The 22,612-nt window shown below is 51.2% G+C and overlaps 1 protein-coding gene across 7 annotated transcripts; it reads left to right on the forward strand.

Moving 5' to 3' along the window:
• The first annotated feature begins 6,532 nt into the window (after positions 1 to 6,532).
• On the forward strand, positions 6,533 to 22,514 carry RAVER1 (ribonucleoprotein, PTB-binding 1). 7 transcript variants are annotated; one of them, XM_012729750.1, is made up of 14 exons: positions 6,533 to 6,576; positions 8,528 to 9,976; positions 11,490 to 11,556; positions 12,332 to 12,801; positions 16,964 to 17,161; positions 17,336 to 17,465; positions 17,770 to 17,864; positions 18,327 to 18,414; positions 18,720 to 18,931; positions 19,028 to 19,321; positions 19,989 to 20,063; positions 20,483 to 20,623; positions 20,995 to 21,078; positions 21,166 to 22,514. In XM_012729750.1, the coding sequence occupies exons 2-14, from the start codon at positions 9,707 to 9,709 to the stop codon at positions 21,310 to 21,312; spliced, it is 2,271 nt and encodes a 756-aa protein (XP_012585204.1). In that variant the 5' UTR covers positions 6,533 to 6,576; positions 8,528 to 9,706; the 3' UTR covers positions 21,313 to 22,514. The 7 variants fall into 7 exon arrangements, with proteins under 7 accessions (XP_012585204.1, XP_012585207.1, XP_012585208.1 ...); XM_012729753.1 differs by lacking the exon at positions 6,533 to 6,576 and having other exon boundaries at positions 7,397 to 9,976; positions 19,028 to 19,121; positions 19,197 to 19,321; XM_012729754.1 differs by lacking the exon at positions 6,533 to 6,576 and having other exon boundaries at positions 7,397 to 9,976; positions 16,964 to 17,155; positions 19,028 to 19,121; positions 19,197 to 19,321.
• The last annotated feature ends 98 nt before the right edge of the window (positions 22,515 to 22,612 follow it).

Consider the following 22,612-nt stretch of genomic DNA (forward strand, 5'->3'; position numbering starts at 1 on the left):
AGTATCATCTCCCTAGAGACAGCTAATGTCAACTGGTTTCCTATTTTTGCTTCCAAAAACATTTTATTCAGATACAAGGAAATCTGTGCACATATTATGTTCCCATCTCTTCCAAAAATAGTAGCATGTGCTACTCTACAGAGCTGTGGTCTGTACCTTGCTGTTCCCCACAACATGATAGTAGATCTTGGAGACAGTTCCCCTTAGCAGCATACATTGTCTCTGTTTCAATATTGTGGTGGTGTTGAAATCCATCATTTAAAAATTAACAAATTTGGCCCTCCCTGGTGGCGAAGCGGGTTAAAGCACAGCACTGAGAAACTAAAGGCACTTCCTCATGAGTTCGATCCCCGCCTGCCCCGGAGGTGACCACATGGAGCGGCAGACCTCTCCTGACCTGCCCGCTGCTCCCCTCAGCAGTGTACTTCGTCGATCTGCCTGTTCTGCTCCCCACTCTGTCTCTGGTGAAGCCTCTCGCTGCCCCTGAGCCTCTGGCCTGTACCCCAGTTCTGTCTGCACAAATAAATAAATTAATTAACAAATTTGCTCCCTGTTGGGATTCATGTCGTCCTTTCTAATCCACTGCCATCCCCATGTTGCTACTACAGTAAGTAACCATGTGTGCATGTGGTGCCAGCCAAGTTCAAGGGTATCTGTAAGAGAAATACCCAAAGAGATTGGAGTCTGGCAACTAGAAAAGACCTTGCCACTAGAGTAATGACAGGGTGGTCTTATTTTTTAAAAATTGTCATGACTTAGCAGGAATATAATGGATCAGGCGAGAAAATAATAATGAGCAGCTATATACCAGAGATATTTTATGGGGGTGGAATGGGGAATGGGGGTTGGGGTGTAGTAAACAGGACTGTGGTTATGGCACACTGGTGATTTGATCATGGGAGGCCCACAGGAATTACAACTGAGATGGGAAAGGGCACAAATGATGTAAAAATAAACTATTATTTTTTTTAAAGTTGTCATGACTTAAACTTTTGTTATGGACAATTTAAGCATATGTAAAACCAGGAAGGATGATGTAATGACCTTGCACTTAACCAGAGACAGGATGGGGAGCAGCACAGGCAGATCTACTAAAATATGCTTAAATTGTCAGAATTTTCTCTTTAAGAAAGAAAGAAACCATTTTGTTTATTCATTTGTCAAAGGGCCCTTGGGTTGCTTCCATCCTTTGTAACCAGTGGCTGAAGCCAAAATACTGTCACAGGTGGTGCCCCCTGGAGGAGGTTGCTGGTGAGGATGGATAGTCCCGGGGCTAGTGGCTTTAAGCATTTGGGGCTAGTGGCTTTTGGCCCCCACTGCGCTGATCTTCCAGAAGGCTGTTGTGGGCCTCTGAATGGGGAGACCTCCAGCAGCCAGCCTCAGAGAGGATGACTTCAGAGGCTATATGATTAGCAGAGCGACTGAAATTGTTCCCAGTTTTGCTGCTGCTACCGCCTGGCAGGAAAGATGAAGAACTGGAGCCGGGTGCTTCGCTGAGCTGTGGGAGTGTGGCTATTTGTCAGGTCGTGCAGCCCCTGCAGCTGCTGTCTTGAGTGTTGCTTGTTTGGTGCCATGCTGGGGTGTCTTAACAGCTCTGGGAACATCTGTGTTGTGCCTTCTGTTGTATTCGTGAGTTGGAACCTGGTCTATAGTCAGGCTGCCACGTGCTCCAGGTTGGCAGAGGCAGGAAGACGCCATCTTGGACATGTGACCTATTGTTTGGGAGAGGAGCTCCATGTCCTCAGTGGTGGTGTTAAGGGGAAGGATGTCCTAAAGGAACTCTGCAGAGTTTTGTGGACTCCACCCCCTACTCCAGTGATGGAAACTACAACTCCCAGCAGTACCAGGGAGAGAACTGCGAGGACCCAAGGGTGGAGCTAAGCAGCATTCTGGGACTTTGCGCGGTAAACAGGGAGTGATTTTCAAAGGCTCTGGAGGAGAGGCAACGGTTTTCTTACTTGGGCAACGGATCTCGGGATTGTCCGACTGGGGTCTAGCAGTTAGTTACTAGAGCTCCAAGTCAGTGAGCAGGGAAGATAGTCTAGTTAACTTGTATCTCTCTTTCTCTTTCCCTCGGTTGTTTCCTTTTCCTTTCCCCTTTTGTAAATAAACCCATTATTGACCCTTTTGTGTGTGTCTGCAGTACAACTGAATTTTAGGTACGTGGGTGAGGCCCCATAGACAGGCAACCCAGTTCACACTGGGGTGCCCTGTAACAGTGGGAAGACACCATCTTAGCTGCTTTTGTTTAGGACTTAAAACACTGGACACAGATTTGGGTGAGGTAAAGGCCATTTTTGGCCTCAGTAACTCTTTGTTTTTCCCTGGTTATGCTAGATAAATCCCATTGTTGTTCCCTGAGGCTGAGTAGTCTTACAATTGAGCACAGGAGTAAAGAACTCAGACAGCAACCTCGCTGGTGGTGAAACAGGTTAAAGTGCAGCACCAAGAAGCTTGCTGCAGCTGCTTCACTGTGAGTTTGATCCCTGGCCAGGGAGGTGGCCCACATGGTGCGGCAGGCCTCTCCTGACCTGCCTACTGCTCCCCTCAGCAGTGAACTGTGGTGATCTGCCTGTTCTGCTCCCCATTCTGCCTCTGGTGAAGCTTCTCACTGCCCCTGCACCTCTGGCCTGTACCCCAGTTCTGTATGCATAAGTAAATATATCTTAAAAAAAAAAAACCTGCTGGTAAACTATGTGGGCAGTAACCTTGGTGAGTTTAGTGCCCTCTGCCACCCTGTATCATTTTGACTGCTGTGAATTTTGCTCTTGGGAACATTGGTATACTAACATCTGAGTCTTGATTTCAGTCTTTCTGGGTAGATACCTAGGGGTCAAATTGCTGGATAATTCATAGTGTTTTTAGAGAAACCACTAAACCTTGCCATGGTAGCTGTACCATTTTATATTCCCACTAACAGATAATGTGGGTTCCAGATTCTCCACATCCTCACCAGTATTTACTATTTTCAGTTTCATTTGCTTTCTTTAATAGTAGCCTTCCGAACAGACATGAAGTGGGATCTCATTGTGGTTTTTCACATTTCCCTAATGGCTGATGGTGCTGAACAATTTTTGTGTTTATTGGCCATTTGTATAGCTTCTTTGGCATGATGTCTTTTTAAGTGCTTAGCCCACTTTTGAATTGGATTTCTTAGTTGTGAGCTGTAGGACTTCTTTAGTATCTGGATATAACCCATTATGAAGTATTCTTACAAATACTTTTGATTTGGGTTTTATTTGATCTTTCAGCTCCATGTGGAAAATAGATTCTTTGCTAGGTGTGCAAGGCTGTGGAGGCGAGCCCTTTGTGGCAGGGAGAGAAAGGGGTCTGACCTCAGAGATGGGGAAAGTGCAGCAGTGTTGGGTGCCCTCAAAGCCCTCAACAAGTTCTCTCTTTAAAGCTCAGGTCAGAGGTACAAGGAGCAAGGGAGTCCCAGGATATTGAGTAGTGGTGGTGGGAATGCCCACATGGCCTTGGGCCCTTCCTTGGGACAAAGAGAGCTGATACCTGGAGTAAGCAAGGAGGAGAGAGGAAAGGAGTGAGGATTAATTACAAGTAGTATTGTAAGCTGCCTATCTGGGTCTCTAGCTCATGCCCAGAAAGCCAAACTCTGAACTACAAGAAATGTCTTTACTTGGAGTTTATTTGAGATGGCCAGCAAGGGAGTTGGGGACAGACACTATCCCAAAAATTAAAACCCAGCTCCCCGATTGGCAGGAGTGCTGTGATTATATAAGGAGGATTGTGAGGGGAGTGTCTAGTGACTTGAGTCATGGTGTTTGACTTTCCCAGCAGGATATTTTTTCAGTAACCAGGAGATTTTTGTTACTGATGCTACTAGGAACTCAGAGAGACAGAAAATTTTACGGGACATAACACAATTCATTTTCCAAGTTCCCAGGACTGCAGTGGAGCCAGTTATTTAATCTCCAGGACAGGGAGAAGGAAGAGAACAAAGGGTGGGCACAGTTTATTTTCACGTAGGCCTAATTTTCAGTATAGGAGACAATTTTTTGTTGTTGTTGCAAAAAGGAGAGGATCCAGCTACAGTATCCTTGACAGACAGTGGCTCAGGATTTAGCTTCCTCCAGCTTCCCTGACCCAGTGCGTACACCAGGAATGGAGGGACACCCCCGCACGTCCAGCGGTAGCTCCCCCAAGATTCTCAGTCTCATGGGAGTACTGTGGTGGTCAACACAAAGCCTGGCACGAGTCCAATATATATGGACTTAACATTCTTATGGCTTCACTAATCTTAGGGGCCCCTCATTGTCATCCCCAAATCTCTTATTTGCCCCCCAGGACTGTCAAAGATCTCATGTTTACCCCTTAAGGCCCTACTGAGAATCTTCCTCCCTGTTGTCCCTTTGAAAAATCCCACCTTGTCACTACTGTGCCTTTGGGGCCCCCATCAACTTCTTCTCTGGAAATGAAACACTTCCCTTGATCTAATTTCTAGAGGAAGAAGGTGGCTCATCTTCCTCCACCCCCCAATCTACCCAGTGTTGAGCAGAAAGGAAGATACCTGCGTCAGGCAGCGGTATTGCTGGTGGGAGGAGGGGGACAGCAGGGTAACTGAGGTCTGCCCTGTGAGAGACTCACTGGCACCCTTGGCCCTACTGAGGCCTACATGGGTCTTCCATGTAGCTAGAGTGAACCCCCGTCCCTCCTCAGGTCTGGGCAAGATGCAGTCTGACTTTTGTAATCTTTTTTTTTTTTAACTTTTTAAAAAATTTTATAACAGTTTATTTTTCCATCATTTTGTACATTTTTTCCCCCATCTCAATTGTAATCCCTGCAGGTTTCCCATCACCAAGTCACCTGTGTGCCATCACCATAATCCTGTGCACTTCCCTTCCCACCCCCCCATTTTTGATCCCATTCCCCACTCCACCCCCGCAAAATGTCTCTGATATATGGTTCATTATTTTTGTTACTTTCTCGCCTGGTCCATTATACTCCTGCTATGAGTGAAACCATCCGGTATTTTTCTTTCTCTTTCTGGCTTATCTCACTAAGCATGATCTTTTCCAGCTCCATCCAAGTTGCTGCAAAAGACATGTGTTTCTCTTTTTTTGGTTGCTGAGTAATATTCCATTGTATATATGTACCACATCTTTTTTATCCACTCATCTACTTTTGGGCATTTGGGCTGCTTCCATGTTTTTCCAATTGTAAATAAAGCAGCAATAAACATGGTGGTACAGGTATCTTTTTCAATCAGTGTTTTTGTGTCTTTGGGTAGATACCTAGGAGTGGGATTGCTGGGTCGTAGGGAAGCTCCATGTTTAGCAGTTTGAGGAACCTCCAAACAGTTTTCCATAGTGGTTGTACTAGTTTGCATTCCCACCAGCAGTGCAGGAGAGTTCTTTTTTCACCACATCCTCGCCAACATTTGTTGTTGCTAGTTTTTTGAAGATGTGCCATTCTTACTGGGGTGAGGTTGTATCTCATTGTGGTTTTAATTTGCATCTCCCTTATTACGAGTGATGTTGAACATTTTTTCATATGCCTGTTGGCCATCTGCATTTCCTCTTTGGAGAAGTATCTTTTTTAGCTCTTCTGCCCATTTTTTTTGATGGGGTTGTTTATTTTTGTTGAGTTTCGTCAGTTCTCCGTATATTTTTGTGATCAGTCCTTTATTATTACTTTTGTGTGAGAAAATGTTTTCTCACTTAGTGGGCTGTTTGTTTTTTTGTAATGTCTCTTTTGCTGTACAAAAGCTCTTTAACTTGATGTAGTCCCATCTATTTATCTTTGCCTTCACTATTGTGGCTTTGGGTGCTCTGTCTTTAAAGATCTGACTTTTGCAATCTTAACTGCTGCAACTTCCCCTGGGTCACCCTCCCTGCTTCCCTCTACTTTGGCCACAGCCTTCTGCCTGCAAGCTGGCCACCATGGTAGCCTCAGCGCCACTGTCTGGGCTCTGCTGGATTCTGCTGGTCTCTCTGCTTCTGGTCTGTTATGGGTTGCCCTCAGGTGAGGCATGGCAAGCCAGGGTGGGTTGAAACTGGGGGGTTGGTGGGGAAGGGGGAATGGAAAATGCAAAATTCTTGCTGCCTTGGCAGCTGCCAGCACTTCCTTATACTTAGCTATGGCAGGGGCTCACCAATGTCTTTGAAATAGTCTCTAGGGCTCCCAAAGGTCTCTCCAATATGCTCTCTCTCCCTGCTCCATGGGGATGAGCCCTCTGCCTATGCTCCTATCTCTGCCAGAGTCACACATTTCTTTCTAACGCCTATGTATCCTTCAAAACTGACCATAGTTACCCCCTCCTCAGGAAGCCTTCCCTGACTGATTTCCTTTTCCAGGCTCCTTAGGCCTACCTATTCTGGCCTCTGTTTTAGCTCTCCCCAATCCAGGTTGACCATTTGCCTCCCCACTAGACTGGAAGCGCCTATAAGGCGAGACCATTATCTCTCTACAGGAGGAGGTGTTTTAACAGTAGGGCTTACAGAGAGGTGGATTGGTGGATACTGGAACAACCTCTGTCCCCACAGGTGCCCAGGGGCAGGAGGTCCTGCTGCAGGTGGAGATAAGGACCAGGTGGTGCCTGCTGGAGGGTCCCTCTTGGTAAGCATCACCAGCCACTATCCCTGACTGGTGGTACCCAAGATTAAGATATTTCCTTGTGAAATATTCCCAAATTGTAACTATTGATATGCTAAATTTTTTTTTGTAGCACAGTCTGTGGTCCTGTGAGACAGATTGAGATTTAGGCTTTAGCTCTTGAGGGAACAGTGAGGTGTCTTCATAGGAGGTACAGGGTACCAGGGGTTTGTGAGCCAAGGAGGGTCACTGCAGCTGCAGCTGCAAGGGGACCCTGAGGGCTTCATGTTCCTTAGGACTGTGTCAGAGTGCCACAAGAAGTTGCCCAGGGTAGGTGGATCATGACTTGAGTGCCTGGGACTGATTGGGAGAGTTGGGCGAGATCTGGGAGATGCCAAGATCAGAGTCCAGGCCAGTGCTGGGAGGAGGGGCCATGGGAGTCCCTTGGCATGTGGGCCCATGGGTGTGCCATTTAGAAACAGATACTAACTCTGGCTCTGCTCCTTCCTGGCTGTGCTTCCTTGAGCAAGTCACTTTGCCTCTACCCTTTCTGGCCTTTATTATTGATCCATATAAAGAAAGCATAAGTAGAAGTATTTCATTCAGCTGGGGTGTCAATGAAGATAAATGACACAGGAAAGTCCAGGGAAAGCTTGAAAAAACTGGAACTCTAATGTTTGCTATAAACATCAAGCACTACTCCCCTTCTTACCTCCCTTTTCCCCTCAGCCCTGAGATAATCTGACTTTCATTTTCATGCCTGGCAAGGTGTCTAACAGAACAGGAAATACTAATCATGATGCTAATGACAATAGCAAACACAATGACACACTTCTACGTTCTCTAGATTTATTAACTCAAAGTTCATGCTTCCACACCCTGAGATGGCTTTTGCAGGACAGGCTAACCCTGGCAGCCTGCACTGCAAGGTGGTAGGTGGGGCAGCCCAGGCCCACACGGTGGTGCTGCTGACAGGGGAGAAGGAGCTAAAACAGCAGCCAGCAGTGGGGAAAACCACTGAGGTCCCGTTCACCGTGCTGGTGGACAGAGAGGACCATGACTCCAATCTCTCTTGCTTCACGGAACTGGACCTGCGTCCTCACGGCCTGGGACTACTGGGGAACAGCTCAGCCCCCAGGCAGCTCCAAACTTTTGATGAAGGAAGGGACTGCAGATAGGGGTTTAAGCAGGGGTGTCCTGACTGTAGGGTTTCTTTGAATGGGGAGAGCTAGAACTCGAAGTATCTGAGAAAACATGCCCTGGCCATTGGGCAGTGGCCACATATGAGAGGTCTGAGGCCGAGGAACTTTTGAGAAGGCTGTATGGTTGTGTCCTAGGGAAGGAGGAGCCCCAGGTAGCGAAGTATCCTGGAAAAGAGGAATACAGATTGGTAGGAGTTGGGGGTTGGAAATGAGCATGCTAAGAGATGAGCTGCATCCAGTACTGTGAGGCCTCCTCCAGTTCATAGCCACCCTTCTTTCCAGTCCTGCCCGTGACCTCCCCGCACCTCACGTTCCTTGGTTCCTAGAAGTGGGAAAGTGGTGGCCTGTGGGCTGCTCTCTGGATGAGCTGTTCCCAGTCTCCAAGGCCCAGGTCCAACTGGCCCTGGGGGCCAAATGCTGAATGCCTCAGTCTCAAGGCTTGACAAGGAAACCCTCCAGGCCACAGCTATTGGGAGATCTGAGCAGGAGGCTGTGGAGGAGGTTGTTTGACCTTTTACAGTAAAGAGGGTCGGTGCTGTAGGAGAGGCCAATGGGCAGAAATAGGGTGGAGATTAAGGCACAGGGGCGGAGCCTTATGGGCCAGAGGAGTTACAGCATGGATGGGAAGAGTGAATAGCAGAAATAGAATGTGAACAGCCAGGGGGTCAGGTCGGAGAAGCCAGATACCCTACAGGGAAGAGATGGATAGAGGATGAGCCTTGATCAACAGGGGTGCATGGTCAGCAAAATACTGGACAGTGTTCCGTCTTTAGGCTTCCCAGGGCCTATCCTGACTCATGAGCCAGCTCAGCATCCTTGAAGGGACTATCGTGGATATGACTTGTGCAGCTGGGACCCAAGTCCAGGGCACACTGGATGGTGTTTTGGCTACAGCACCAGGCAGTCAGTCCAGCTTCAGCTAAACGCCACAGAGAATGATGATGGGGCAGTTTCTTCTGTGGTGCCACCCTGGAAAGTGGATGAGGAGTTCTTGAACCTGAGCATCCAGCTGTGCATCCTGTGTGAGTAGGTGACTTTGATATTTAATCCCTTATCCTCCTGACCTGGTAAGACTTGATTCTCCTTTGCCTCCACTATGCCTTGAATGTGTTAGATGTATCTGATCATCTGATGGTCCCACAGATAGTCCCAAGACTGACACAGCAAAATGTCTGAAGAGCTTGATGTGGAGAGAACTATCCATATCCTGCAGTGCCAGGCCCAGAGCAACCTGGATCCCCAACTAAAGTATTTGCGGCAAGGCTCCAGACAACAGGCGCCCATCAGGATCCCATTCCTTGTCAGATTAAACCACAGAGGTACCTATTACTGTCAAGTGAGTAGTCCTCGAGGTACACACAATCTGACTGTGGTGTAAGTCCAGGCAGAGCCATGGGTCAAGATGAGAAAATTTTAGAAGGGGCTGGAGTGTGTTTATTTACTTTCCACTTCTTTGTACAGCTCGGGACCCCCTTACCATGACCGTCGTCTAAATGATGTTAGTGATTTTGGGGCTGGTGATTACAGCAGCAGCCACAGTTTACGTCTTCAGGTTGCAGAAGTGGATTTGGAGAGTTACCTTGTGAAGCAGGAGCGCACTTGACGGTCCCTCACTTCTTAACAGCCCGACAAATCTGTGAAGGGGGCACAATCCAGTGCTTCTGGCCACCGGGATACTGGGACGCCGCCGACGTAATCTGGCTGTAACGTCGCACCAATAAAGCCTTCAAATCACGAGTCAGTGACTTGATCCCACCTGCGCTGAGGGATTCTCCTCTCTCCCTTGGGCATCCAAGTGTGACCTCTCGGGGAGGGAAGGGCGGAACCTACTGCTTGCAGAAATGGCTAGAGCGCGGAGAGGCGGGCTGGGCGCTAGCCAATGGGCTGAGAGAATTTAGCAGAAGGCGGGGCCTCCCCCAACCAATAGACGGACGCGTCCTAGTTGCCGCTCTATGCCGCTCCGCCTTGGCTCGCTAGTCCCAGAAGGCGCCGGGCTTCCCAAGATGGCGGCCGACGTGTCCGTTACTCACCGGCCCCGGCTGAGCCCGGAGGCTGGGGCCGAGGTTGAAACGGATGATGCCACGGAGCGCCGGGCTCCCGAAGAGGAACTGCCTCCTCTAGATCCAGAAGAGATCCGGAAACGTCTGGAACACACCGAGCGCCAGTTCCGCAACCGCCGCAAGATACTGATCCGGGGCCTCCCGGGGGACGTGACCAACCAGGTATGGGGGGGGTGTGTGTGTGATAGGAGCGTGGCGGGAAATACCACAGTGCGCGTGCGCGGGGGGAACCGGAGGACTCCAACCCAGGCGTGAGACTGGGGGGCGGGGGGTCTGAGCGCTCGGCCCAAGCAGGGTCGGGAGAGACCAAAAGCGAGTTTGGGGGGGCGGTGCAGGGAAGAACCAACTTTGTATGGGAGGGAGATGTTGCTAGGGGAGACCACAGGCTTGGACTGGGCCAAGTGATTGAGTGGGGCGGAGAATGGAAGGGTACGTGCAAATTGGACCACGTTTGGCGATTGTGAATGGGCATTTTCACTGGGATTGCAGAAATAGCTAGTTGCTCCCTTCTCTTTTTAGGCCTTACCCACCCCCTGTACTATCGGATGGTGGGACCTCATATCCAAAGGCTTTAGGGTTGGCTAGAATTGTCTTTACATTGTACGGGTTTAACTACTTCCAGAGAGTCCTCCGGAAGTTGTAGCTGGGGTCGGTCGTTCTGCCCCCACAAAGCACCAGTATTAATTTGGAGAAATGTAGTCCCTTTCTTCCAGCTCATACACCTGCAGGAAAAGGGGGGGTCAATGTTCTGTGAAGCCGCTCTTGATTGATCTGGCCAAGGCTGTCCTTCTGTTGGGGCTTATATTGTACAGGGCTTCCCGTGCTCTTTGGACCCAGGGAGATTGCTTCCAGCCTGCCCTGCCCTACTTTGGTGGATTGGATTCTTCCTGCTGTTGAGAATTCCTGCTCTCTGCCCCACCAGCACACTTGCCCTCCACTGGCTCACCTAGCCCCTGTGAGGATACATGACCATTGGGGCCCCAGCAGTGGGAGTGGGGGGGTGTGACTTGGAGAAAGACCTGAGGCAAGTGCCACTAAGCTATATGATTTGTTTTTAAAGTCGGTCCTCCCAGTGCCCACCATCTCCTAGCTGGGGACAACTGTCTCTCCTTAGAGTGCAATGTATCTGGCACAAGCAGGCCCCAGGACCTCACCCCTGCCACTGATTTGTAAGAATGCAATCCTGTCTAGAGGGTGGAATGGGAGGCATGTCAAGCCACATGATGTGGGCTTATTAAGTAAATCCCAGTTAGGTCCCCCTGGGTAGCATTCCTGCTGTTACCCTGATGGGCAGGGTCTTTTGACACCTTCCTGAGCCTTAGTTTTCTTGTCTCCAAAATGGATTTAATACCTCACTTGTAGGGTTGTGAAACAGTTGTTCTTGTAAAGCAAGGTTTAGGTGGATTAAAGAACTTTCCTGAGTGAGTATGCCATGGATTTCAATTCAGACCCACCTGCCTTTCCAAGAGCAAGCAAGTTGTGTTGGCTAACAGCATGGTGTCTGCAGCTATGGCCCAGTGGCCTCAGGAAAGCAACTACTTGGAACCCCAGTACCTTACTTTATGAAACAGGGTGGTAATTGACCTGCTTTTGTAGCTGGTTTACATGAAAGTGGCACTGGGTTGCTGCATTCAGCTTCTGATAACTGCCTGCCCTTTGGTTTCTGTCTCTGCAGGAAGTGCATGACCTGCTCAGCGACTTTGAGCTCAAGTACTGTTTTGTGGACAAATACAAAGGGACAGGTTTGTGGAGTTGTGGGGTAGGCTGGCAGTAGGGAGTGGCCATCCCTGAAACTGCTAAGGTCCTGGTCTAGTGGCTCCTTTCCTGAACTGTGGGCCCAGCAGCATCCCCTAGGCCAGCACAGGTCATGCTGTTGTCCCAATCTGTCCCTCATCCTGTGTGTTTCTCCTGACTGGCCACCCAGATTCCTTGGCACTGGTCTGCCGCCTTCCCTTGCCCCCCACAGCCAACCAGTCACCAACACCTGTCTGATCTTCTCTCTAAGGCCTCCCCTAAGGAGTGGTGCCTCCTTTGCCTTTTGCTTCTACCTGGCACATGCTTCCTCTATCTCTACCTTCCTCTGGTCTCCCTTCGTGATTTCATGCTTCTGTTTGGTTCCTGGAGTCCAGATCCAGTCTGATTTTGAATTTGATTTTAACCCTGGCCTGTCGTTTCCTTAAAACTCACCTCAGGCTCAGCCTTGCCATTTCCTCAGGTACATTTCCTGGCTGTCTCTTCCATCCAGATCCCACCTAGGCTGGGTCAAGTAGCTCCTCATGGAGCCCTGGTTGTCCACCCCCATCCCTAAATCAGTGCTGAGCATTCTGCGGGTTATGTCTCACCCACCTGCCTCATTGGATGATCAGGGACGGGAACAGATCTCCTCAGCCTTGGTCCCTAAGGAGTTAGCCATATTTCTGAGGGCACCCCCAGTATAGAAGGAGGTGGGGACAGTCAGCTGTGGGTTGGGGTGGCAGACCTTGGGGCCCTCTGACCCTTTTCCCCCTCCTGTGGCAGCTTTTGTGACCCTGCTGAATGGGGAGCAGGCTGAGGCCGCCATCAGCGCCTTCCACCAGAGCTGCTTACGGGACCGCGAGCTGTCAGTGCAGCTGCAACCCACGGATGCCCTGTTGTGTGTGGCCAACCTGCCCCCCAGCTTCACACAGCAGCAGTTTGAGGAGCTGGTGCGTCCCTTTGGCAGCCTGGAACGCTGCTTCCTGGTCTATAGCGAGCACACTGGCCACTCTAAGGGCTATGGCTTTGCAGAGTACATGAAGAAGGACTCGGCTGCCCGCGCCAAGTCAGACCTGCTGGGCAAGCCGCTGGGTCTGCGCACGCTCTATGTGCACTGGACGGATGCTGGGCAGCTGACCCCTGCCCTGCTCCATTCCCGCTGCCTCTGTGTTGATCGCCTGCCTCCCGGCTTCAGTGATGTGGATGCCCTGCGCCGGGCGTTGTCAGCTGTCCACACTCCCACCTTCTGCCAGGTGAGCCTTGTGCCCTACATGGGATTTAGAGGAATAGATCTCCAGCCCAGAGCACCTTTGAGGCGTCAGGATCACCTGCCCAGTTTAATCTCCCTTTTCAGTAACAGGGTTTTTTTGTTAAGAGAGACCACTTGGGCAGTGGATCACCCCTACAGATGTAGGTGAGGTAGCTTTTGTAGAAGTTGGTTGTGAATCTTGCTCACCTTCTCGTTCACCCCTAAACTCATCACATATATTTTGAGTTCCAGGCCTCATCACATATAGTTTGGGTTCCAGGCCCCAGGCCTGATGTTGAGAGGCTGCTCAAAGGAGCCTGCTGTCCATTTTAGCGTTAAGGTCAGGAAGTCGAACTTGGCCAGATCCCAGTCCTGCTTTGTGCCCCTGGAAAGCACTGGTTCCCTGAGCATTGGTTTCCTCCGCCATAAAAAGGGATTCAGTACCTGTACATTGGAAAGAGATCCCTGTTGTTGAATACTTCTGTATGTGTGCACTTAGCCTTGTGACAGGTACTGAAGGATGAAAAAAGGCCAAACCCAGCTCTTTAAGAGCCCCCAGATGGCCTGTTCACAGATTCTTACGGGGACCATTCCTTCAGCACTTAACTGGGTTCTGAGTATGGTACCTGCAGGCATTCCATCCTGTAACAACCCAGAAGGTAGGTCTTATCCCTTTTTTAGGACTGTAAAGCATGGGGAGGTCGAACAACATTCCCAGGGTCATTCAGCTAGGGTAAAGTAGAGCTGACAAGCTGGTTCTAGAGCCTGTGAATAGCCTAGATGAGAGTGATGCAGGGACTCAACAGCTCCGTGGCCTTGGATAGGGCCTGCTCCCCTCATGTAAATAATGTTACAGCCTGGGAAGTCAGGTGTCTGTCCTTAGTCACTCAGCAGTTCTTCATGCTGATCGGAAGTGTTTTGTGATTGCTTATTAGGAATAACTCCCCTTTATTCTTAATTCATCAGACGTTTGTTGTGTAACTACTGATACCACACATCCCAGTTAAATGGAAGCCAAACCCAGGAGTCAGGCAGCTTAAGGTTTGGGCCCCTGTCCCCCTATTTATAGCTTTAACTGCCCTTTGACCCCTGAAGACCTCTGTTCGTCTGTGAGATGGATGTGATTGTGGGAAGATGCGTATTGAGTCTCAGCTTCAGGACCTTGGCTAGAGGTGAAGTTCTTACTCAGGGGCTACTGGCTAGAGCTTATTCTTTTGGGGGCAGTCAGGGCCCATGGCCCAGGCCAGCAGCTTCCCACTGCTGCCCCTGGAGTGACTTTTACTCACCCCTGCTGAGCATCCTCTTAAATCCCTGTAGGCACCCTGTGGTCCCTTTAGCCAAGTCATCTTACAGATGAGGAAAATGAGGTCTGAATATGGGTGTGTGCATCACCTGTCCAAGTCTGGGAGTCAGGGTCAGGTGGCTCTCCCTGGGCCTGGGCTCCTAACTCAGTGCCCTCATCTCCCAGGAAGGCCTGATGCCAAGCTGGGAGTTTGCTGTCCATGGGGGGAGGTGTTTATTTTCAAGATAATCTAAATGAGAACACCAGAGGAATCCTATAGCAACCCACTCAGCTGCTACTTACAGGCCAATTTACCGATCTTCATTACTTTATCACATAGTAACTTTAAAATATTTTAGTGCTGGGCAACAAGTTAAAAGCAGCACCTCTATAAAGCTGTTCGAAGCCACAGCAGCACAAGTTTGATCCCCGACCAGGGAGGTGACCCACATGGTGTGGCTAATCTTTTCTGACCCACCCACTGCCCCTCAGTGTATTTCAGTAGATCTTCCTGTTCTGCTCCCCATTCTGTCTCTGGTGAGTCCTCTCACACACACCCGCTGGCGCCTCTGGCCTGTAGTTCTTATATGTATAGTACATGCATACAATACATGCATAATGCATGGCCCGCAGTTCTTGTGCACATAAGTAGATCTTTAAAAAAATATTTTAGTGCTATAGCCATGTCATGTGTAAGGCAGGTATCCTAAGACCACAGGTGCTGTAAAATGTCAAAAAAGTTTTATTTGAAACGTCAGTATGTCAGAAGGGTCAGCATGAAGGATCCCTCCAGCACTCCGGCACCTTTGCCTGTGGTCTCTGCATAAGTCATTTTGTCTTCTCCAGCAAGGTTTTATTTATTTATTTTAAAGATTTATTTATTCATACAGAACTGGGTACAGGCCAGAGGTGCAGAGGTGGTGAGAGGATTCACCAGAGACAGCAGAACAGGCAGATCAATGAAGAACACTGCTGAGGGGAGCAGCGGGCAGGTCAGGAGAGGTCTGCCACGCCATGTGTGTTACTTCCTGGGCAGGTGGGGATCAAACTCATGCTAAATTGACTTTAGCTTCTTAGTGCTGTGCTTAACCCGCCGCACCACCAGGGAGGGCCAGCAAGGTTTTATTATGCATTTCAAACAGTGCACGTGTGCTTATGCACTTGCCTTTTTTTTTTTTTTTTTTGACCTAAGTGTTGTCATGCCTGCATTCATTTTGTTTTTCCATTTTTTTAAAAATTTACTTATTTATGCATACAAGAACTTGGGTACCGGCTAAAGGTTGGGTAGAACTGGTGGGGGGAAATGAGAGGATTCCCCAGAGACAGAGTGGGGAGCAGAACAGGCAGAGCCACTGAAAACCACTGCTGAGGGGAGTAACAGGAGAGGTCTGCTGCACCGTGGGTCAGCTCCCTGGTGGGGGATCAAACTCATGCTGCAATGGCTGTGGATAGCTTCATAGTGCTGAGACTTAACCCCCTGTACCACCAGGGAGGCCCATTAGTTTTTCCATTTTGTCTTGGACAGCTTTCCATGTTCGGACAAGAGCTTTAGCCTTCCCTTTGTTTCTGTGCTGTACCTACTTTATGAACTCCAGATTACCCCTGCTGGAGCACACTGCATACCACACCATAGCTGTGAGAGCATCTCAGGGCCAGGGAGAGTGGGAACTGGGCTTGGGACAGTGCTGGAGTCCACTCTCTCAGGGACGGGGGGAGGTGCTGTCATAATCAGTATTCTTGATTGTTGTTGTCACTTCACATGAAGACAGTCACTGCTTCCTTCCTCCCTCCTCTAACACCAAGGTAGCCAGTTCCTTCAAGGCATCAACCTGGCCTTGGGCTCCCAGCTCCAGCTCTGCAGCCTGGGCAGAGCCTCTCCAGGCCTCAGTTTGCTTGTGCAAAACAAGCATGGTAACAGCGCCTGCCTCTGTAACCAGTGAAACAGTGCCTGTGATACCATCCCAAGGGAGTACAGGGTTTCCCACCATGTCTGCTGCCCTGGGACAGCCCTGCTCACAGTTCCAGTACCATGGGTGCCCTGAAAACCAAGAGGCTTACTCCTTGAGTTTGTGTGGGCTCACCTGTTACCAGAGTCTGACCTGAACTGCTAGGGGAATGTCTGTGGCCTTTGCGTCTTACCACAGAGCTATTCATGGGTTTGATTTATAGGCCCCTGGGGGTGATTCATAGACAGCATAAAGGATGTGCAGCTCTTGCCCTTTCTCATCTCTGAAAAATTCTCAATCTGGGGTACATCTGGCCCCTGGGCCTAGCTGAGGGCTCTGGGCCTAAAATACCGAATTACTGCTGTCAGAGTGGGACAGAGGGGCCTCTGGCCTTATTTCTGCTTCTCGCTGACTATGGCCCTCCTCCTCACCATCCAGCCCTGAACCCAGGCTCAGGCCACCTGCCTCACCCCCAGGCTGTGTACCCTTGCTGGCCCCAGCTGCAGCATCCAGTCTGGGGCTGGTGGTGGTGTGGAGCCACTCTTCGCCTGCCCCTCCTTTCTGAGCCACACCACATGAGGACACTGTTTTTGACTCTGTGCCTTGGTGTGCTTGGGATACTTTATCAGAGTGGCAAAATGGCACTGGCATGAGACCAGGGAAGTTCACTTGCGTGAGCAGCATCCCTGCTGTGCCCTCCCCCCACCTTGGGTGTTGACCCTCTGAGCCTCAGTTTTCCTCTCTAAAAGGTAGGTAGGATGCAGTCTTAAGTCCATTGAGAATAGCTGATGTGTTAACACAGACCCGGGCTTGGGATGGTGCTCTTCCAGAATCCATCCTCTGGGGGAGGGGGCTTACTCTCACTGCTGGGATTCTTGTCTCATCTGTTGCTCTTCCCTCCTCATCTCCGGTTTTCTTGCCTGTCTTTTCCCCTGCAGCTGGCGTATGGTCAGCATGGACAGCTGAAAGGCTTTGCAGTGTTGGAATATGAAACTGCAGAGATGGCTGAAGAGGCACAACAGCGGGCGGATGGCTTGGCTCTGGGGGGCAGCCATCTGCGTGTCTCCTTCTGTGCCCCAGGGCCCCCTGGTCGTAGCATGCTGGCTGCACTCATTGCTGCCCAGGCCACAGTGAGTGTATGCGGAGGCGGCTGCAAGGCTGGGGGGTGGATAGAGGTGGAGGGGTCAGGGCTTCCTCCCAAGAAATCAGGGCCCTTGCGGGGACACCAGCTCGGCTCTGGGGATGACAGGGAGCACTGAGGCCTGAGGCCTGGCAGACAGGCTGAGTCTCCCTTCTGCTCTTTTCTGCAGGCCCTCAATCGGGGCAAAGGGCTTCTGCCTGAGCCCAACATCTTGCAGCTGCTCACCAACCTTGGGTCCTCTGCCTCCCTCCAGCTGCTGCTTAACCCCCTGCTCCACGGCAATGCAGGAGGCAAGCAGGGTAAGGCGGATCTCCCCTAAGAACTGGGCACCTCTCTTGAGACTTGCTTATTTGAGCTTTGAATGGTCGATACCCATGAGCAGGGGTTGGGATGAGAGTTATGGTTGGCAAAACTAGCTGAGGAGGAGCTTTGCAGCCTGAAACTAAGCTGGGTGGTGGAAAGAGGGACTGTCCTCCCCTGGGGTGGATTCTCTTTCTGGAGCCTTCCTTGAGCATGTTAGTTGTCTTCTCAAAGCTTCAACTTCCCAAGATTGTGTTTAATTGGGAAGTGGGCCTACCACCTATTTCATGATTCTCTCCCCAGGCCTCCTGGGCGCACCCCCCACCATGCCAATACTCAGTGGACCCGCGCTGTCCACGGCACTGCTGCAGCTTGCCCTGCAGACCCAGAGCCAAAAGGTAACTGTGCTTCAGACCCAGACTCCCCACTGTGTTCTCCCATAGCCTTGGTCTTTTTGGTTTCAAATATCACTGGTGGCTGCCAGTGAATTGCTGTCAGTAGGCTCTTGGGCCATTTGACTGTGTCTCTGGAGCCTCCCTGTGACTGCCCAGCACTGTGTGTGGTAGATACTGCTTTCATGATAATCAGCAAGGGGGCTGGTATGGGTATTTGTAACTGGAAGACAAGCCTGACATGGTGACTGCATGGTCCACATACCCGGGGTGTCTGAAGATCCCTGACAAACAGGATGCCCACAGTTGGATGGGTGATAGCCAGGATGTTGCAGACACTGGGGGGACACTGCCTGTGATTGGCTATGGGCTTGGTTTGGGTATACTAGACATGGTGATAGCCTACACCTTGGGCAACACCTGCCCAAGCTACACCACCCCATCTTCAGCTGACCAATCTGTCCCTAGAAACCTGGGATCCTGGGAGACTCTCCCCTGGGCACCCACCAGCCTGGGGCCCAGCCAGCCAACCCACTCCTTGGGGAGCTTTCCGCAGGTAACTTCCCATCTCTCTGCACCCCACCCACCCCCTTCCCTGCTTCCTCTTACCAATCCCTTTTCCTCACTGGGAGTGTAAATTCCCAGCTGTGTGGCCTTGGGCAAGCGACCTAATCTCTCTGGGTTTCAGGTTCTTGTTAGTTCCCACGGTGAGATGAGCCTTCTGCGGGTTGGTGCTGGGTTCTCAGTACCCAGCACATAATTGCCCCTCAGCTGCTAACCCTGGTCCAGTTGGAGGTTCTGAAGCCCCAGGAAGAGAGGTCGTGGTGTGGATGGGCTGTTGACCCCTCCTTCTCTTTACAGGCGGAGGACTGCCCCCGGAGTTGCCGCCCCGGCGCGGGAAACCACCACCCTTGCTGCCACCACTGCTTGGCTCTTCTGGGGGTGACCGGGAAGCCATGGGTCTGGGTCCCCCAGCTGCCCAGCTCACTCCACCCCCGGCCCCTGTGGGACTCCGAGGCACCGGCCTCAGAGGCCTCCAGAAAGACAGTGGACCTCTACCAACACCCCCTGGGGTAAGCCACCATCATGTTCCTGGCTCCATTCCAGTCTCCTGCCCCATGAGGATCCCCTTGCCAGGGGCCCTCATGAATCCAACCCTTTCACCACAGGTCTCACTGCTAGGGGAGCCCCCCAAGGACTTCCGGATCCCTCTTAATCCTTACCTGAACCTACACAGCCTGCTTCCAGCCAGCAACCTGGCGGGTAAGGAGGCCCGGGGCTGGGGAGGCGCTGGGAGAAGCCGCCGCCCAGCTGAGGGCCCCCTGCCTAACCCTCCAGCCCCCGGAGGTGGTGGCAGCAGCAAAGCCTTCCAGCTCAAGTCCCGCCTACTCAGCCCCCTCACCAGTGCTCGCCTGCCCTCTGACCCAGGGCTGTCTGACAGCTATGGTTTCGATTACCCCTCGGTGAGTACCTGGCTGTCCTGTGGCCTTTGTCCCCTGAACACACGTCATTCTCTAGTCCTGTCCATGCCAGACCAGGCATGAGGGAGACTGTGGGAAAATGTGGGACTTGGCCCCTGCCTTTAAGTCTCTCTGCATATTAGAAGCTGCCTCTGTTTCTGTGTGTCAGTGTCTCTCCTACAGGCCTTGGCCATGCTTTCTCTCCTTGGAGACAGGACTTGGCACCCTGTCTGCCTGTCTTTCCCCTTTGATGCTTGTCTCTGTCCCTGAGGAGCTATTGCTAATATGATTCCATCCTCTTCTGGGTCAGACATTGCAAACAGGCTGCCCACAGGTTGTGTTTGGTGCATGCTGGGTTTTTTCTTTTTAAAAAAGCAAAACAAAACAACTGAAATGCTACTGCTAACATCTGAAAACTGCTGAGAGTTCACAGAACCTGGATGCCCCACTCAACACCTGTCCCCCTGGGCCTCCCGCCTTCACAGCAACTGTCTCCCAAGCCCTGGTGTGGTTACCCTCTGGGTCAGGTACACATTCTGTCTCAGGCCACCCTGCAGGCTGTGTCTGCTTTTCTGTAATGGCACTGTCGTCTTCCTTGAGAGAACGGTGCCGTGAATTCAGCCAGGAGTGAGAACCATATATTCCAACTCATACTGCTTTTTTTCTTCAGGATGTAGGACCTCGGCGGCTCTTGTCCCACCCTCGAGAGCCAGCACTCGGGCCTCATGGACCTAGCCGACACAAAGTGAGCGATGCCTGTTCTCCCTTCTGGGTGCATCAGTTCACTCTTGCTACATAACAACAGACCTAATGTAGCTTAGAATAGCAAATGTCACTTACTTCTTCATATTGTGTGTGTGGGGGGGGGGTTGGGGTGCTGGCTTTCTACAGTCAGTAGACTGGTAGAGGTACCTTCACTGCCATGGTTGTCTCCACTCCACATGGAGCTCATCCTCTCGCAGACCAGCAGGTGCCCATGAATAAGGTGCTAGTCCCAGAGCTCCCCAGAGGACAGACAGGGGCAGGCAGCTCTGCTTGTGTCATCTTGCTGTTCTCATTGGCCAAAGCTTAGTGGTGTGGCAAAGCCCAGACATGGGGGTGGGTCTTCAAAGGTAGGTGAGTACTTAAGTAATCTGCCTTACTCAGCTGTTCCCTTCTCTGCAGATGTCCCCCCCACCCAGTGGCTTCAGTGAGCGGAGTGGCGGGGGCAGTGGGGGGCCCCTCTCCCACTTCTATTCGGGCTCACCCACTTCCTACTTCACCAGTGGCCTACAGGCTGGCCTCAAGCAGAGCCACCTGAACAAGGTGAGGCACCTCCCTGGCCAAAGAGAAGTCTGCAGGGGCCCCCATGGCCCTTTGTGCCTAGACCAAGATTGGGATGGCAGGGGTAAGACTTATTTAGAATCAAGCTGAAGTGGATCATCTTCCCTGTCCATGTGTGTACAACACTCAATGCTGCCCAACTTTCTGGGTGCCCTCACCTCTTCCCCAGGAGCCTACAGTGTGGGTGGTATTCACTCCAGTTCACAAATAAATAAACTGAGACTGAGAAAAGGTATCTGCCCTTAATTTCATAGCTAGTAAGTGGCAGAAGCAGGATTTAAATCTGAACTCCCCCCCCCCTAAAAAATAAATATCTGAAACCCTTCTCTACACACCTTTCTCATTTCTCCCAGGTGGTTGGCTCCTCCCCACTGGGCTCTGGAGAAGGCCTCCTGGGCCTCAGCCCTGGGCCCAATGGCCACAGCCACCTGCTGAAGGTACAGCCAAGGGCTGGGAACACAGGGCTGGGGAGTGGTAGACCCTGAGTGGCCCCTGACCTGCCATCCTCTCCCCTTTGTCTCCAGACCCCACTGAGTGGCCAGAAGCGTAACTTCGCCCACCTACTGCCCTCACCTGAGCCCAGCCCAGAAGGCAGCTACGTGGGCCAGCACTCACAGGGCCTGGGTGGCCACTACGCAGACTCCTACCTGAAGCGCAAGAGGATTTTCTAAAGGGCCAGTGCCAGAGATTCCCAAGGGCCTACATCAAATTGCTTTTGGGTTTTCTGGTGTTTTGTTTTATGGGATCCCCCCCCCCCTTTTGGTAATAGAAAAACCTCTGAAAGACTTCGCTGACCAAACAGCCGGAGCCCAAGGCATGTGGGGGAGTCTGGGGCCTCTCTGCACCTCTGGCTTGCTCCTGGCATGGAAACCCTGCAGCCTTAAGAGAGAGGCCCTGCCTGCTCTCCCCTCCCTGTGTCTGCCTCTGTCCACCTCTTTGGGAGTCCTCTCCTGCCTCATCACTCCTGTATCTTGGCCTTTTGAGTGCCTTGGAGGGTTCCCTGACCTCCTGTGAGGATCAGAAACTGTCCCTCTTTTTTAACTTTGACAGCTGACTTTTGTTTCCTTTTCTAATTTTTATTATTTTTTAATAATCCAGGACATTCCCCAGCTCTGAATCCTTCAAGACCCAGTGTGTCTGTCATTCCACACTTTCCAGTTTGAAACAGCTCAGCCCTGTTCTCCCATGTCTGCTGCAGGCATGGCTGTCTCCAGTTCCTGCCTGCCCACTCTAAAATTGTGCTCCAGCTGCAGGTTCCTGGCTCCCCTGCCACAGTCCCCTGGCCTTCTGATGCCTTAAAGCTGGGCCTCAGGCCCTGCTGGCCAGAGCCTCGGATGCCAAGCTCTGGTAGCTTGACTCAGGACCAAATAGCTCTGGCCTAGGAATAGGACCTTTCTACCCAAGCGTCCCTACCCTAGGGACAGAAGGTCCAGCAACCCTACTTTTCCTTGTCCTCCTCACCTCCCCAGGTCTGGGTGCTTTACTCTGCCAGCTTAAACCAGCCCCTTTGCTGTTTCTCTGGTAGTCATGCATTTCACTGAGCCTCTATTCTTACCCCATGTTGAAGATTATCTCCACCTCATCATTCCTAGGCCATGTCATATGGAGCTGGCCTCCCTTTGGTCCAGTGCTGGCAACTAACAACTGGAGGCAGATCAGCTCTGTCCCTGCCCACCAGCAGGACCTATCTACCTGTAGTGACCCTGGGTCCTGTGCCAAGCCAGCTGGGTCACCAGCTTCCCTCCTATGATTCTGGGGCATTCTTGTCCACTCCAGGAGGTGGGAGGGTGTCCACTCCCCAATCCTCTCACACAGACCTTTGCTGAATTAAAGTTTGTAAGTAAATGGTTTTAAAGAAAACAGTGCTGGCTCGTTCTTTGAACACACATTGGGCCTGAATGGGTGGTCTGAGAGGGTCCTGCAGTTACTGGTGTCCCGACCCTGCCCTCCTATGGTGATCAGCTTGGACTC

The sequence above is a fragment of the Condylura cristata genome, unplaced genomic scaffold, assembly GCF_000260355.1.
Source record: "Condylura cristata isolate star-nosed mole 26May11 unplaced genomic scaffold, ConCri1.0 scaffold00025, whole genome shotgun sequence".
In the NCBI taxonomy this organism is placed as follows: Eukaryota; Metazoa; Chordata; class Mammalia; order Eulipotyphla; family Talpidae; genus Condylura; species Condylura cristata.

Bases quoted from the DNA above. Each gene is read 5' to 3' on its own strand.
- RAVER1 (XM_012729750.1), top strand. From the start codon at position 9,707: ATGCCGCTCCGCCTTGGCTCGCTAGTCCCAGAAGGCGCCGGGCTTCCC. The intron at 17,162-17,335 runs GTATGCGGAGGC...TCTTTTCTGCAG, and splicing joins CTGCCCAGGCCACAGTGAGT to GCCCTCAATCGGGGCAAAGG. The intron at 18,415-18,719 runs GTAACTTCCCAT...TTCTCTTTACAG, and splicing joins CCTTGGGGAGCTTTCCGCAG to GCGGAGGACTGCCCCCGGAG.